The sequence below is a fragment of the Chiloscyllium plagiosum genome, chromosome 42 (genome assembly GCF_004010195.1).
Source record: "Chiloscyllium plagiosum isolate BGI_BamShark_2017 chromosome 42, ASM401019v2, whole genome shotgun sequence".
In the NCBI taxonomy this organism is placed as follows: Eukaryota; Metazoa; Chordata; class Chondrichthyes; order Orectolobiformes; family Hemiscylliidae; genus Chiloscyllium; species Chiloscyllium plagiosum.
The window spans coordinates 10,465,915-10,477,950 of NC_057751.1; the positions used below are offsets into that span (position 1 = coordinate 10,465,915).

At 40.8% G+C, this 12,036-nt stretch overlaps 2 protein-coding genes and 1 non-coding gene across 6 annotated transcripts in view; 1 reads left to right on the top strand and 2 right to left on the bottom strand.

Moving 5' to 3' along the window:
- polm (polymerase (DNA directed), mu) overlaps positions 1-12,036 on the top strand; it is a 267,218-nt gene that overhangs the window by 129,725 nt on the left and 125,457 nt on the right. The window lies entirely within an intron of this gene.
- LOC122543112 (B-cell linker protein-like) overlaps positions 1-12,036 on the bottom strand; it is a 42,235-nt gene that overhangs the window by 3,402 nt on the left and 26,797 nt on the right. For all 4 annotated transcript variants that reach the window (XM_043681387.1, XM_043681385.1, XM_043681386.1 and 1 more), the window contains exons 10-15: positions 7,597-7,675; positions 7,111-7,141; positions 5,059-5,089; positions 3,980-4,067; positions 2,844-2,878; positions 149-195 (exon numbers count right to left, since the gene is read on the bottom strand). In XM_043681387.1, the coding sequence (XP_043537322.1) occupies positions 149-195; positions 2,844-2,878; positions 3,980-4,067; positions 5,059-5,089; positions 7,111-7,141; positions 7,597-7,675 (311 nt within the window). The remainder of the gene's footprint in view (positions 1-148; positions 196-2,843; positions 2,879-3,979; positions 4,068-5,058; positions 5,090-7,110; positions 7,142-7,596; positions 7,676-12,036) is intronic.
- Positions 3,441-3,513, bottom strand: trnak-cuu. The gene has a single exon. It is a non-coding gene; the product is annotated as a tRNA-Lys (tRNA).

The following is a 12,036-nucleotide window of genomic DNA, read 5'->3' on the forward strand; positions in this document are numbered from 1 at the left end:
CAATATTGTCCTCAAGAGGGCCTTATAATGTCGCCTTACATGTGACCGTAACCTGGATTTTGTAATGGAGGAGGAGCACCCACAGCTTACATAGCAAAAAGAAATAAGGAGCAACATAACTGAACAACACGTAACTGTGAACACCTACCTCTGCAAACATATTCGGTGAAGATATCATTCCAATGCTTGTTTTCCCTGACAGTGAAAGGAAAATAGATTGAAGGAAAACAGCATTCTCAGTTATTTAATCCACGGTAGCTTTGTGCTTTGGAACACCATCAATGACCCTGATATGACATGCTGTTTTTCTATGTCACCTGTTTCTGGAGTTATGACCTGACAGAAGAGTTATTTTTGTTCAGTGAATACAAACGAATATGAAAACGGTTAAAAAGGAGAGAAGGACCGAGCTTACTCTCAAAGCTGTGAGCAACTCTGCAATTGTTCTGCAGCCATGGTGGCCAAACCAACTTATACTTAAGGAATAAAAAAACACAAGTTACTGAAAAAGCTCAACATGTCTGACAGCATCCATGGAGAGAAATCAAAGATAATGTTTTGGGTCCAGTGACCCTTCCACCGGACCCAAAACAGCTACCACAGTTTATTTTTTCAGGTTTTATACTTCAGGAAGACCAATTTGTTAATCTGTTTGATAAGTCTGGACCAATTTTGTGGATTTGCAATATTTTGACATTTTTTTCAAGAGCCGTCTTGATTCTTGACCAAGGGGGTTCATCAATCTGAGACTACATTGAACCACTGTGTGTGGTATTTATTTAAGGAAGATGTCAATTTGTTGGAAGCACTTCAGAGAAGGTCTATCAAACTAACTCATGGAGTGGATCATTCGCCTCATGAGAAAAGATTGGGCAGGGTAGGTTTGTATTTGCTGTCGCATACAAGAGTATGAGGTGATTTGATTGAAGCATGTAAGATCCCAAACACTTATGAAAGGGTTGATACAGAGAGAAGATGCTTCCTGTTCAGGGAGAATTGAAAACTTGGAGTCACTGTTTAACCCTTGAGACAAGGTGAAAAATTCTTTCTCAAAAAGTCATGAAAAAGCAGTGATTTAGATTACATTACAATGTGGAAACAGGCCCTTCGGCCCAACAAGTCCACACCGACCCGCCGAAGCGCAACCCACCCATACCCCTACATTTACCCCTTACCTAACACTACGGGCAATTTAACATGGCCAATTCACCTGACCCTGCACATCTTTGGACTGTGGGAGGAAACCGGAGCACCCGGAGGAAACCCACGCAGACACGGGGAGAATGTGCAAACTCCACACAGTCAGTCGCCTGAGTCGGGAATTGAACCCAGGTCTCTGGCGCTGTGAGGCAACAGTGCTAACCACTGTGCCACCGTGCCGCCCTCGTGCCACCGTGCCGCCAGCTATCAGTGATAGCTGAGTTTGAATCATTTTTAAGGCTGTTAAACCTCTGCGGTAGCACTGGAAACCCATCCCAATATTCTCAGAATCTTTGCAAAATTCAAGACTTTTTAAAATTGTATATATTATCTGGCTTTTAGAGGCAGGTTGAAAGAAAGCAGGGACCATGTTTCTTACCTGAAGAAGAATAGCTTTTCATTGCAAATATATAGATTATAGCTACAGATAAACAATTATTACCCATCAACTTAACTGGACAGGTTAACACTCTTCCTCTCTCGTCAACACCCCTCTGGGTGCATGTGCGCACACATATAGACACATGGAGGCAGGAAATAAAGACAGAGCTTTGATGGATGCAGGGAAAGATTGGGAAGGCAGTTCAGTGATCCCTATTTACTAAAACTGTCCTCTTGGATTGTCAGAGTGTACTGCTCTTTGATTCTCTTTCCTCAGATACTCAAGTTGCTGTCAGAAGGTATGAGACTCAGAGCAACTTATGAAGGGAAAGTATCCTAGCTTTCATCACGCATGAGTTGGCATTTACTGTAGAGTAAAGAGTCAACTCCTGCCCTTGTCAAGATTCCATCGCTTCTCCTTCAAAGATTCACACAGCCCCCAAACTGGTCAGTGACCTGGGTGCCAATCACACATTTGTTGGAAGGCAGAGGCGTTTGTTAAAGAGATCTGGTGTCCAGTCTACAGACCTATCAACTACTTATTGTTGTCAAAAGCTCCATTCATAGATATCCCTTGGCTCCAGCTCATCTACATATTTTCCCCTCATACTGCTGGAACATGAAGCAGTGTAAACAGCACTTATGATGCTGCAACCCTCCAACAATCCCTGTTTTTTTTTTAACCAGTTCTTTCCCATTTCAGTTCACAATAAAAAATAATGAAAATAATGTGTAGGGTCTTTACAAAACAGAGAAGGATCAATTCTTGGTTAGCAAGGGGTTAACGATTATCGGGGAGATGAGAATCAGGATTTGAGGTCAAAATCAGATTAGCTATAATCATGTTAAATGGTAGGGCAGGATTGAAGGACCAATTGGTCTAATTGTATTTCTATTTTTTGATAAACACTGTTTATATTCTCCAGTAATAGGGATCCCCTACGACAATCCATGACCTGGCCGAGATCAGTTAACTCAGAACATAACAAGGATTGAACCTGGGACCAATCAGTTTACTTGGCTTAGTGCTGCAACAGGCAATAGCTTTACTGGTTGACGTTAGGTCAGCATGTCATTGTGACACGACTGAAAGAAATGGCACTCGACATCCGAACTGAACTAGAACTAACCAAGTGAGAAATAAAAATCCATCCAGATAATTCATTGCAAGTCTTGGTTCTCTATTCCCTCCTTTTCCTCCAAGTTCCACATGTTTCTGTGTATTCAACATTTCGCACTTTGTGCAAGTTAGTTGCACTCACCAGTGGATTCTTCCTGCAGGTTTGGAGAGGGAACACTGCAAATAAAAACAAAGTGGAAAAAGGTTGATAGCATAAAGTCACTGGATTCCATTGAAAGAAAAGGAATGTAAGAGGCTGTCCCAACTTCATCAGTAAATGCAGTCATTCCAGCTCATGCATGCTACAAACCTGATTCAGAGATGCTGGTGGTGGACTGGGGTGAACAAAGTTAAAAATCACATATCACCAGGTTATGGTCCAACAGGTTTATTTGGAATTGAATTGAATGAATTGAATTTATTATCACGTGTACCGAAGCACAGTGAAAAGCTTTGTGTTACGAGCAGTACAGGCAGATCACACAGTTAAGTAGCAGAGATAGCAAATAATAGGTATACAGCGGCAAAAACAAAAACACAGGTAAATTTTAAGAGTTTGTGAGTCCATTCAGTATTCTAACAACAGTAGGGTAGAAACTGTTACATAACCAGCTGGTGTGTGTGTGTGTGTGTTCAGTGGCCTTTCCTTGACCGCGGGCCTGGTAGGTGGATTCTATAGATGGGAGGTTGGCCTTTGTGATTGTCTGGGCTGAGTTCAACACTCTCTAAATTAACAAATCACCCACCGTGGGGCTCAAACCCACGACCCTGGGATTAAGAGTCCCATGCTCTACCAAATGAGCTAGCCAGGCTACTACTTCCAAGACTAGCTCGTGCTTCCAAATAAACCTGTTGGACTATAACCTGGTGTTATGTGATTTTTAACTTTGTACAAACCTGATGGTTTCCTCCCAGCAGATCCACAGTGATGCACATCATACTGAATCCCAGAGAAACAGGCTGCCTTGTCACATCCAAACATTTGAACTGTCATCAAAGAGCCTTTTAAATTTTAAAACGAGCTATGGAAATCAGTTCAAACAAAAGATGATTGTTGCAAAGCATTTGCAGCAATACAGAGGACAGTCTGCCGTTCAATCCTGGGCAAACATTTTTCTGAGCACATACGTTATACCAATGAACGAGACTGACTCTAATTGTTGGACTAAGTATTTCATCTATCCTAATGCTATCCAACTGTTTTAAAACCAGAATTTTTTTCTAAACCAATGAAATTGAATTGGAATTATTTGAAAATTCAAAAAAACATTCACCTACCTCTGGGTGAATGGAGTTGGTATAAATATATTGAGTTGAGTTTGATTGACGGAAATTCTTCTGGCAGTTGCTGGTGGAATTGGCATTTCTGTAACAGGCAATGCAATTAGATTCTTAACGAAACACAAGAACTGTGGATGCTAGAAATGAGACGTAAAAACAGAAATTGCTGGAAAAACTCAGCAGGTCTGACAGCATCTGTTGAGAGAAAGCAGACTTGATGTTTCAGGCCCAATGGCCCTTCTTCAGAACTTCAGACTCTTCAATTAGATTCATGATGGTCAAGAGAAGTGCTTTGTGTTTGAAGCTCAAACCTGAACTGCACTTATTTTGGAAAAAAAGTAAACTTACCTTCTGCTGTTCTGAGTACTGTACTCAGAACATAGTAAATACCTATGGTGCACAATCCCGAAATCCCGAATTTATTTACAATCGAGGCCAGCAAGAGATTTATGTGGCAGAGATTTATAACAAGGAACCCCCCCCACCCCCCCCCCCCCAAGGTTTACACAGATTCTGCTTTTCCTAGGGTAGAACTCTGGCAATGAGGATTGTGCTTTTAGATTGACACAACACTGTGAAATTCCTGGACATCAGCAAGGGATGGGTTAATTTTCATCAGTTTGTTAATGATTTTCTGATTGTACCACACTGAGTTTTATTATTAGAAACTCCTCAACGAATGAATTTTGAGTTCTCATGTTCATTGTATCCATTTGTTTGAGATCATCTTAGTCTGCCCTGTGCATATTCAGCTGACAATAAAGCTGAAAACAAAAATCGAAAGAACTGCGGAAGTTCTGAGGAAGGGTCACTCGACCCGAAACATCAATTCTGAATTCTCTCTACAGGTGCAGCCAGACCTCCTGAGCTTTTCCAGCAATTTCTGTTTTTGAACCTGAAAACGAAGTTTTTTTTGTCATGACCAAGTTTAAAGAATAATCTAATAACTGCAGATGTTAGAAGTCGATCCTGTTGCAGCATATGCAAATTGCAATCTGCAATACAGGCAGAGATGCCAGTCTGTTGACGTTAAAGCCATGCTTAAATTAGTAAAGATTTGAAACACCAACACCTACCTTCTGATGAGGGTACAGTTTTGTGAGGAAGCTGAGAAAGAAATAATACCAATATATAATTCAGACAGCATAAGCTGCTTTTCACATGAATATGCATTTAGTCACAAGAAATCGAAACTTGTCTATTTGGTTTGCAGTAAACGGATGGATGTCATATTAAATCTACACAGCCCTGTAACCAACACAAGAGATAACAACACTGCTTACTGTCACAGATGATCAGCCCAGTCCAAGTCACATAGTTATTTGTTATTGCACACAGTCAGAAAGATCCCAGGATGTGTTGCTGATTTGTGATAATTTGGCAAGACTGCATAGAACATAGAACATTACAGTGCAGTACAGGTCCTTTGGCCCTCAATGTTGTGCCAACCTGTGGAACCAATATGAAGCCCATCTAACCTACACTGTTCCATTCTCATCCGCATGCCTATCCAATGACCATTCATATCCCTTAAAGTTGGCGAGTCTACTACTATTGCAGGTAGTACGTTCCACACCCCGAACACTCTCTGAGTAAAGAGAGTACCTCTAACATCTGTCCTATATCTATCACCCCTCAATTTAAAGTTGGATTCCCTCATGCTAGCCATCGCCATCTGAGGAAAAAGACTCTCACTGTCCAACCTATCTAACCCTTTAATTATCTTATATGTCTCAATTAAATCACGTCTCAACCTTTTTCTCTCCAATGAAAACAGCCTCACGTCCCTCAGCCTTTCTTCCACACCAGGCAACATCCTAGTAAATCTCCTCTGAATCCTTTCCAAAGCTTGCACATCCTTCATATAATGCGGTGACCAGAACTGTTTGCAAGACTCCAAATGTGGCCACACCAGAGTTTTATACAGCTGCAGCATGACCTCATGGATTCGAAACTCAATCCATCTACCAATAAAACCAAACACACCGTGTCCCTTCTTAACAACCCTATCAATCTGGGTGGCAACTTTCAAGGATCTATGTACCTGGACATCAAGATCTCTCGGCTCATCTAAACCACTAAGAATCATACCATTAGCCCAGTATTCTGCATTTTTGTTACTCCTTCCAAAATGAATCACCTCACACTTTTTCACATTAAACTCCATTTGCTACCTCTCAGCCAAATTCTGCAGCTTATCTGTGTCTCTCTGTAACCTTCGTCACTATCCTTCGTCACTGTCCACAACTCTACCAACCTTTGTGTCATCTGCAAATTTACTAACCCATCCTTCTACAGCCTCATCCAGATAATTTATATAAATGAAAACAACAGTGGACCCAAAACAGATCCTTCTGGTACCCCCATTGCATCTACGTTGCTCAGTGTTATTTGGTATGGCCAAGGACTAACAGTCTTGGTTGCTGCTCCAAATCAATGTCCATGTGGAAAGTTCCTTCTGCGTGAGTGAGTGAACATGTGCATAATTTGGGCAGATAGTTGTGTACCAGTAGCTTGCTCATTCCCGCTGTTTTGGTTGACACATTCAGACTGACCATTGGACTGAAGTATTGGGGCCATTTTGGCACCTTCAAAATCAGACCCCTGGAAAGTTGCTGGTGACAGAATGAGAAAATAAAAATATCAGGAACAATTCTGATGAAAAGAGGCTTCATGGAATGTGGACAGATATAAAAAAAACTAGGTTAGAATTCTGAATTGAAGCCATACGTGATGCAAGTACACAAGAGACAACATTTTGTACATGGAGAGAAGTAATTTGGATACGTTGCTTGGATCAGCCTCTCATTAATTTTCCTGGAAATAAAAAACTTGTTCTTTCCTTTCTAATGTTTTGATCCAATTCATATTTCTCTATTTTGTTCTTGACATTTTTAATTTGCCAAATGGTTTTTGCACCTCATCCAATCAGCAAAGTAATCCTCTTTCCAACACTTGGCCTGAATTCTGGAGGCAACTTGATGTCCATCCCACTAAACTCTGAACATAACTCCAAGCTGGTCAGATAGTTGCAACTTACAGTTTAGGACAAGGATTGCCACATTTGACTGCTGCCACTAAATCTAACCTCAGTTTCAATTCAGTTGTAATTCAATGACAATACTCACTGGTTTCCCAAGTGGAACAGGAGGCTTTGTCCTGCAAGAAAAGACATGTTTGATTTTGAATGCAGTATTCAGGAGGAATGCAAACATTGAAAATCAGATCTGGCTAAGATTCAAAGCGAACATATCACAGTCTTGACAGAAAACCTTGGTTAACATTTCAGTACACTACTGGATTGATGAAGTGGTTCTTCGTATGATATGTTGAAAGAAGACCTATCTGCTCTCTGAGGTGAACATAAAAGATCCCAAAACATCGGTTATGTGTAGAACAATGGAGTCCTGGGCAATATTTTTGCCTCAAACAACATCATTGCTGTCTATGGAACCTTACTGTATGCAATTTAGCTGCCACATGTCTGACATGACATCAGTAGCTACACTTAAAAAGTAGTTGGCTATAAAGCACTTTATGATATCATGACTTGTGAAAAGGATGACGTAAATATGTGCACTAATTTTGCTTTTTGACTGATGGACTTCACGTACACTGAAGTTGGTAAATTTGCACCACGTGGAGGAATTGATGGTTGCAATCTTGGCTCTGGTAAACTTTTATTTCCATTGCCTGTGAAGAAAGGTAAGATAGATGAAATGTGTAATATAGAAAAAAAAAGAAACTTCAAGAGTTCCTCTCTCAGCGTGGATAGAAAAATAATCTATCCTACCGACAAAGCAGTAAAACAATACAGAACTTATCGTATATGGTTGACCCCAACGTTTGTCCCCTCCTGACTTGAAACAACTGATTCTTTTCCAGCATTTAATTCCTTGAGCATGGTGGCAGACAGCAACATGCCAAATGGTCATTGCTCATCCAAGACGAGTAACTAAGCTTTGATGGACATTAAGTGGAGAACCCAGATAGATCCTGATTTCTATCCCAACTTCATTGGCCTTCAATCATTACCACTGTGACTTTACTTGACTGCACTGGTGGGGAATCATCATCAAGTCTCAACTGATTTTCATGCTAAATTTTCTTGACCATCCAGTGTGGTCTCCAGTTTCCATCAATATTATGGTAATAAAAGAAAGAAAAGCAGTAGCAAGCATTTGGCCCCTCAAGCCACTCAGTTAGATCATGGCTGATGTGATTGTTGCCCCATCTTTGCCTCTGTGCCTACTCTCCATAACCATGGATTTGATTTCTTCAGAACTAGAAGTGTGGAAGAGTCACACGTGATGCAAAACATTGGCTGTGTGTGTCTCACTTCACAGATGCTGCATGACCTGCTGAATTTCTTCAGCATTCTCTGTTCATTATGTGAAACCTACTGGGGATCAAAAATCTGTCCAACCACGAATAAATTAAACCACCCAGTCCCTATTGCTGCCTGGTCAGTAAACAATGATTAATTCACTCAGAGAAGAAATATCCCCTTATCTCTCTCTCTCTCTGTTAATTGGGAGACTCCTTCTTTCAAATCAGTACCCCTTAGGTATTGATACCTCTACTAGGAGCAATATTCTCTCAGTATCTCCCCCTTCAATGTTCTATGTTTCAGAAAAACCACTTCTTACAAATGAGAGAGCACACTGACTGAACAATATGGCCTACTCTTATAACTCTTATATTCTTTGCTGTCATAACAACATAAAAGTTAGACATTTGTTCATTAGAATTTGGAGGAATGACAGGTGAACTTATTCAAACATAGAGACTATGAGGGGTCTGTTCAGGGTAGATGTTCAGAAGATGTTTTGACGAATGGGGAATCTCAAACTAGGAGATGTAGTTACATACACGCATTTGTAAGTGAGATGTGAAGAAATTTCTCCTTCCAGAGAGTAGTGAATGTCTAAAATTCTCTACCTTGAAGAGTTGTGGGGGCTAGATCACTGAAAATATTTAAAGAGGAAGAAGATGCTTTAAGAACTATCAGGGAATCAACTGCAATGCTGAGCTGACACAAAGAGAACTTGAAGCCTGTGGTGTACAGAGCCATGATCTTGTTGAATGTCAGACTTGTTGGAGGGCCAAATGACCTATTCTTGCTCCTATTTCTGCATTAAGATCATGTGGAGTAAATGCCTCAAGGCTGGCATCTGTGATGCTGGGGACCTCAAATGGAGGCTGGATTTTATGATGACTTACTAATTCCTCTGCTGTTACTCGCATGTTAATTGGGAGACTCCTTCTTTCAAATCAGTACCCCTTAGGTATTGATACCTCTACTAGGAGCAATATTCTCTCAGTATCTCCCCCTTCAATGTTCTATGTTTCAGAAAAACCACTTCTTACAAATGAGAGAGCACACTGACTGAACAATATGGCCTACTCTTATAACTCTTATATTCTTTGCTGTCATAACAACATAAAAGTTAGACATTTGTTCATTAGAATTTGGAGGAATGACAGGTGAACTTATTCAAACATAGAGACTATGAGGGGTCTGTTCAGGGTAGATGTTCAGAAGATGTTTTGACGAATGGGGAATCTCAAACTAGGAGATGTAGTTACATACACGCATTTGTAAGTGAGATGTGAAGAAATTTCTCCTTCCAGAGAGTAGTGAATGTCTAAAATTCTCTACCTTGAAGAGTTGTGGGGGCTAGATCACTGAAAATATTTAAAGAGGAAGAAAATGCTTTAAGAACTATCAGGGAATCAACTGCAATGCTGAGCTGGCACAAAGAGAACTTGAAGCCTGTGGTGTCCAGAGCCATGATCTTGTTGAATGTCAGACTTGTTGGAGGGCCAAATGACCTATTCATGCTCCTATTTCTGCATTAAGATCATGTGGAGTAAATGCCTCAAGGCTGGCATCTGTGATGCTGGGGACCTCAAATGGAGGCTGGATTTTATGATGACTTACTAATTCCTCTGCTGTTACTCGCAATTTCTGACTGTTAGATGAAAGCTAACTGGCTCAGTGGTTAGCACTGCTACCTCACAGCACCAGGAACCTGCATTCGATTCCAGCCTCTGTGTGGAAGTTGCAAGTTCTCCTGTGTCTGTGTGGATTTCTTCCGGCTGCTCCAGTTTCCTCCCACAGTCCAAAGAACATAAGAATTAGGAGCAGGAGAAGGCCACTTGGTCCCTTGAGCCTGCCCTGCCATTCAATGAGATCATGGCTGACCTTTCCATGGCCTCAACTCCATTTATCTGCCCTCTCACCATAACCCTTAATTCCTTCAGTGTTCAAAAAATTATCTATCTCAGCTTTAAAAACATTTACTGAGGAAGTCTCAACCACTTCACTGGGCAGGGAATTCCACAGATTCTCAACCCTTTGGGCGAAGAAGTTCATTCTCAATTCAGTCCTAAATCTACTCCCCTAATTTTGAGGCTATGCCGTCTTGTCCTAGTTTCACTGCCTTTGGAAACATCCTCTCTACTTCTATCTGTTCCCCTCATAATTTTGTACATTTCTATAAGATCCTCCCTCATTCTTCTAAATTCCAATGAATAAAATCCCAGTCTACTCAGCCTCTCCTCATAAGCCAACACCCTCAATTTTGGAATCAACCTAGTGAACCTCCTCTGCATCCCCTTCAGTGCCAGTATATCCTTTCTCAAGTAAGGAGACCTAAACTGCATGCAGTACTCCAGGTGTGGCCTCCCTGGTACCCTATACAGCTTCAACATAACCTCCCTGCTTTTAAACTTAGTTCCTTTAGCAATGAAGGACAAAATTCAATTTGCCTTTTTAATTACCTATTGCATCTGCAGATCAACCTTGTGTGATTCATGCATAAGGACACTCAGGTCCCTCTGCACAGCAGCATTCTGCAATTTTTTCTCATTCACATAATAATCCTTTTTACTGTTTTCCTACCAAAATGGATGACTGCACATTTATGAACATTATACTTCATCTGTCAGTCCTTTGCCCACTCACTTAAACTATCTATGTCCCTTTGCAAAGTTCCATAGTCCTCTGCACACTTTGCTCTATTACTCATCTTAGTATCATCTGCAAACTTTGACACACTAAACGTGGTCCCCAACTCCAAATCACTTATTAAAATTGTGAATAATTGCTGTCTCAACACTGATCCCTGAGGCACACCATTTGTCACTGATTGCCAACCAGAAAAGCACTCATTTATCGCCACTCTTTGCTTCCTGTTAGTTAACCAATCCTCGATCCATGCTAACACATTGCCCATAACACCATGCATATTTATCTTATGCAGCAGCCTTTTGTGTGGCACCTTGTTGAATGACTTTTGGAAATCCAAATACACCACATCTACTGCGTCCACCGTTGTCCACCATGCTCATAATTTCTTCGTAGAATTCCAGAAGATAAGTTAAGCATAACCTGCCCTTCACGAACCCATACTGTGTCTGCCCAACAGGACAATTTCTAACAAGATGCCTTGTTCTTTCTTCCTTGATAATAAAGGCTCAAGCATTTTCCCCACTACAGAAGTTAAGCTAACCAGTCTATAGTTCACTATCTTTTGTCTACCTCCTTTTTAAAACAGTGGCTTCACATTTGCTGTTTTCCAATTTGTGTGAGTCCAGTGAATTTTGGAAAATTACCATTTGCTATTTCTCCTGCCATCTCCTTTAGTAGCCTAGGATGCATTTCATCAAGGCCAGGAGCCTTGCCTACCCTTAGCTCCATGCGCTTGCCCAACACTACCACTTTGTGATAATGATTGTTTCCAGGTCCTTTCCTACCTCCATATTCATGTCAATTACTGGCATGTTATGTCTTCCACTGTGAAAACTGACACAAAATACCTATTCAGTGCCTTGGCCATTACCTCATATCCAACTATTAAATCCCCCTTCTCATCCTCTAAAGGACCAACTTGACCTCAGCCACTCTTTTTCAGTTTATATATTTATAGAAACATTTGCTCACTGTCTTTATATTCTGAGCTAATTTATTCTCATAATCCATCTTACGTTTCTTTATAGCTTTTTTGTGGCTTTCTTGTTGACCTTTAAAGCTTTCCCAAACTTCTAGT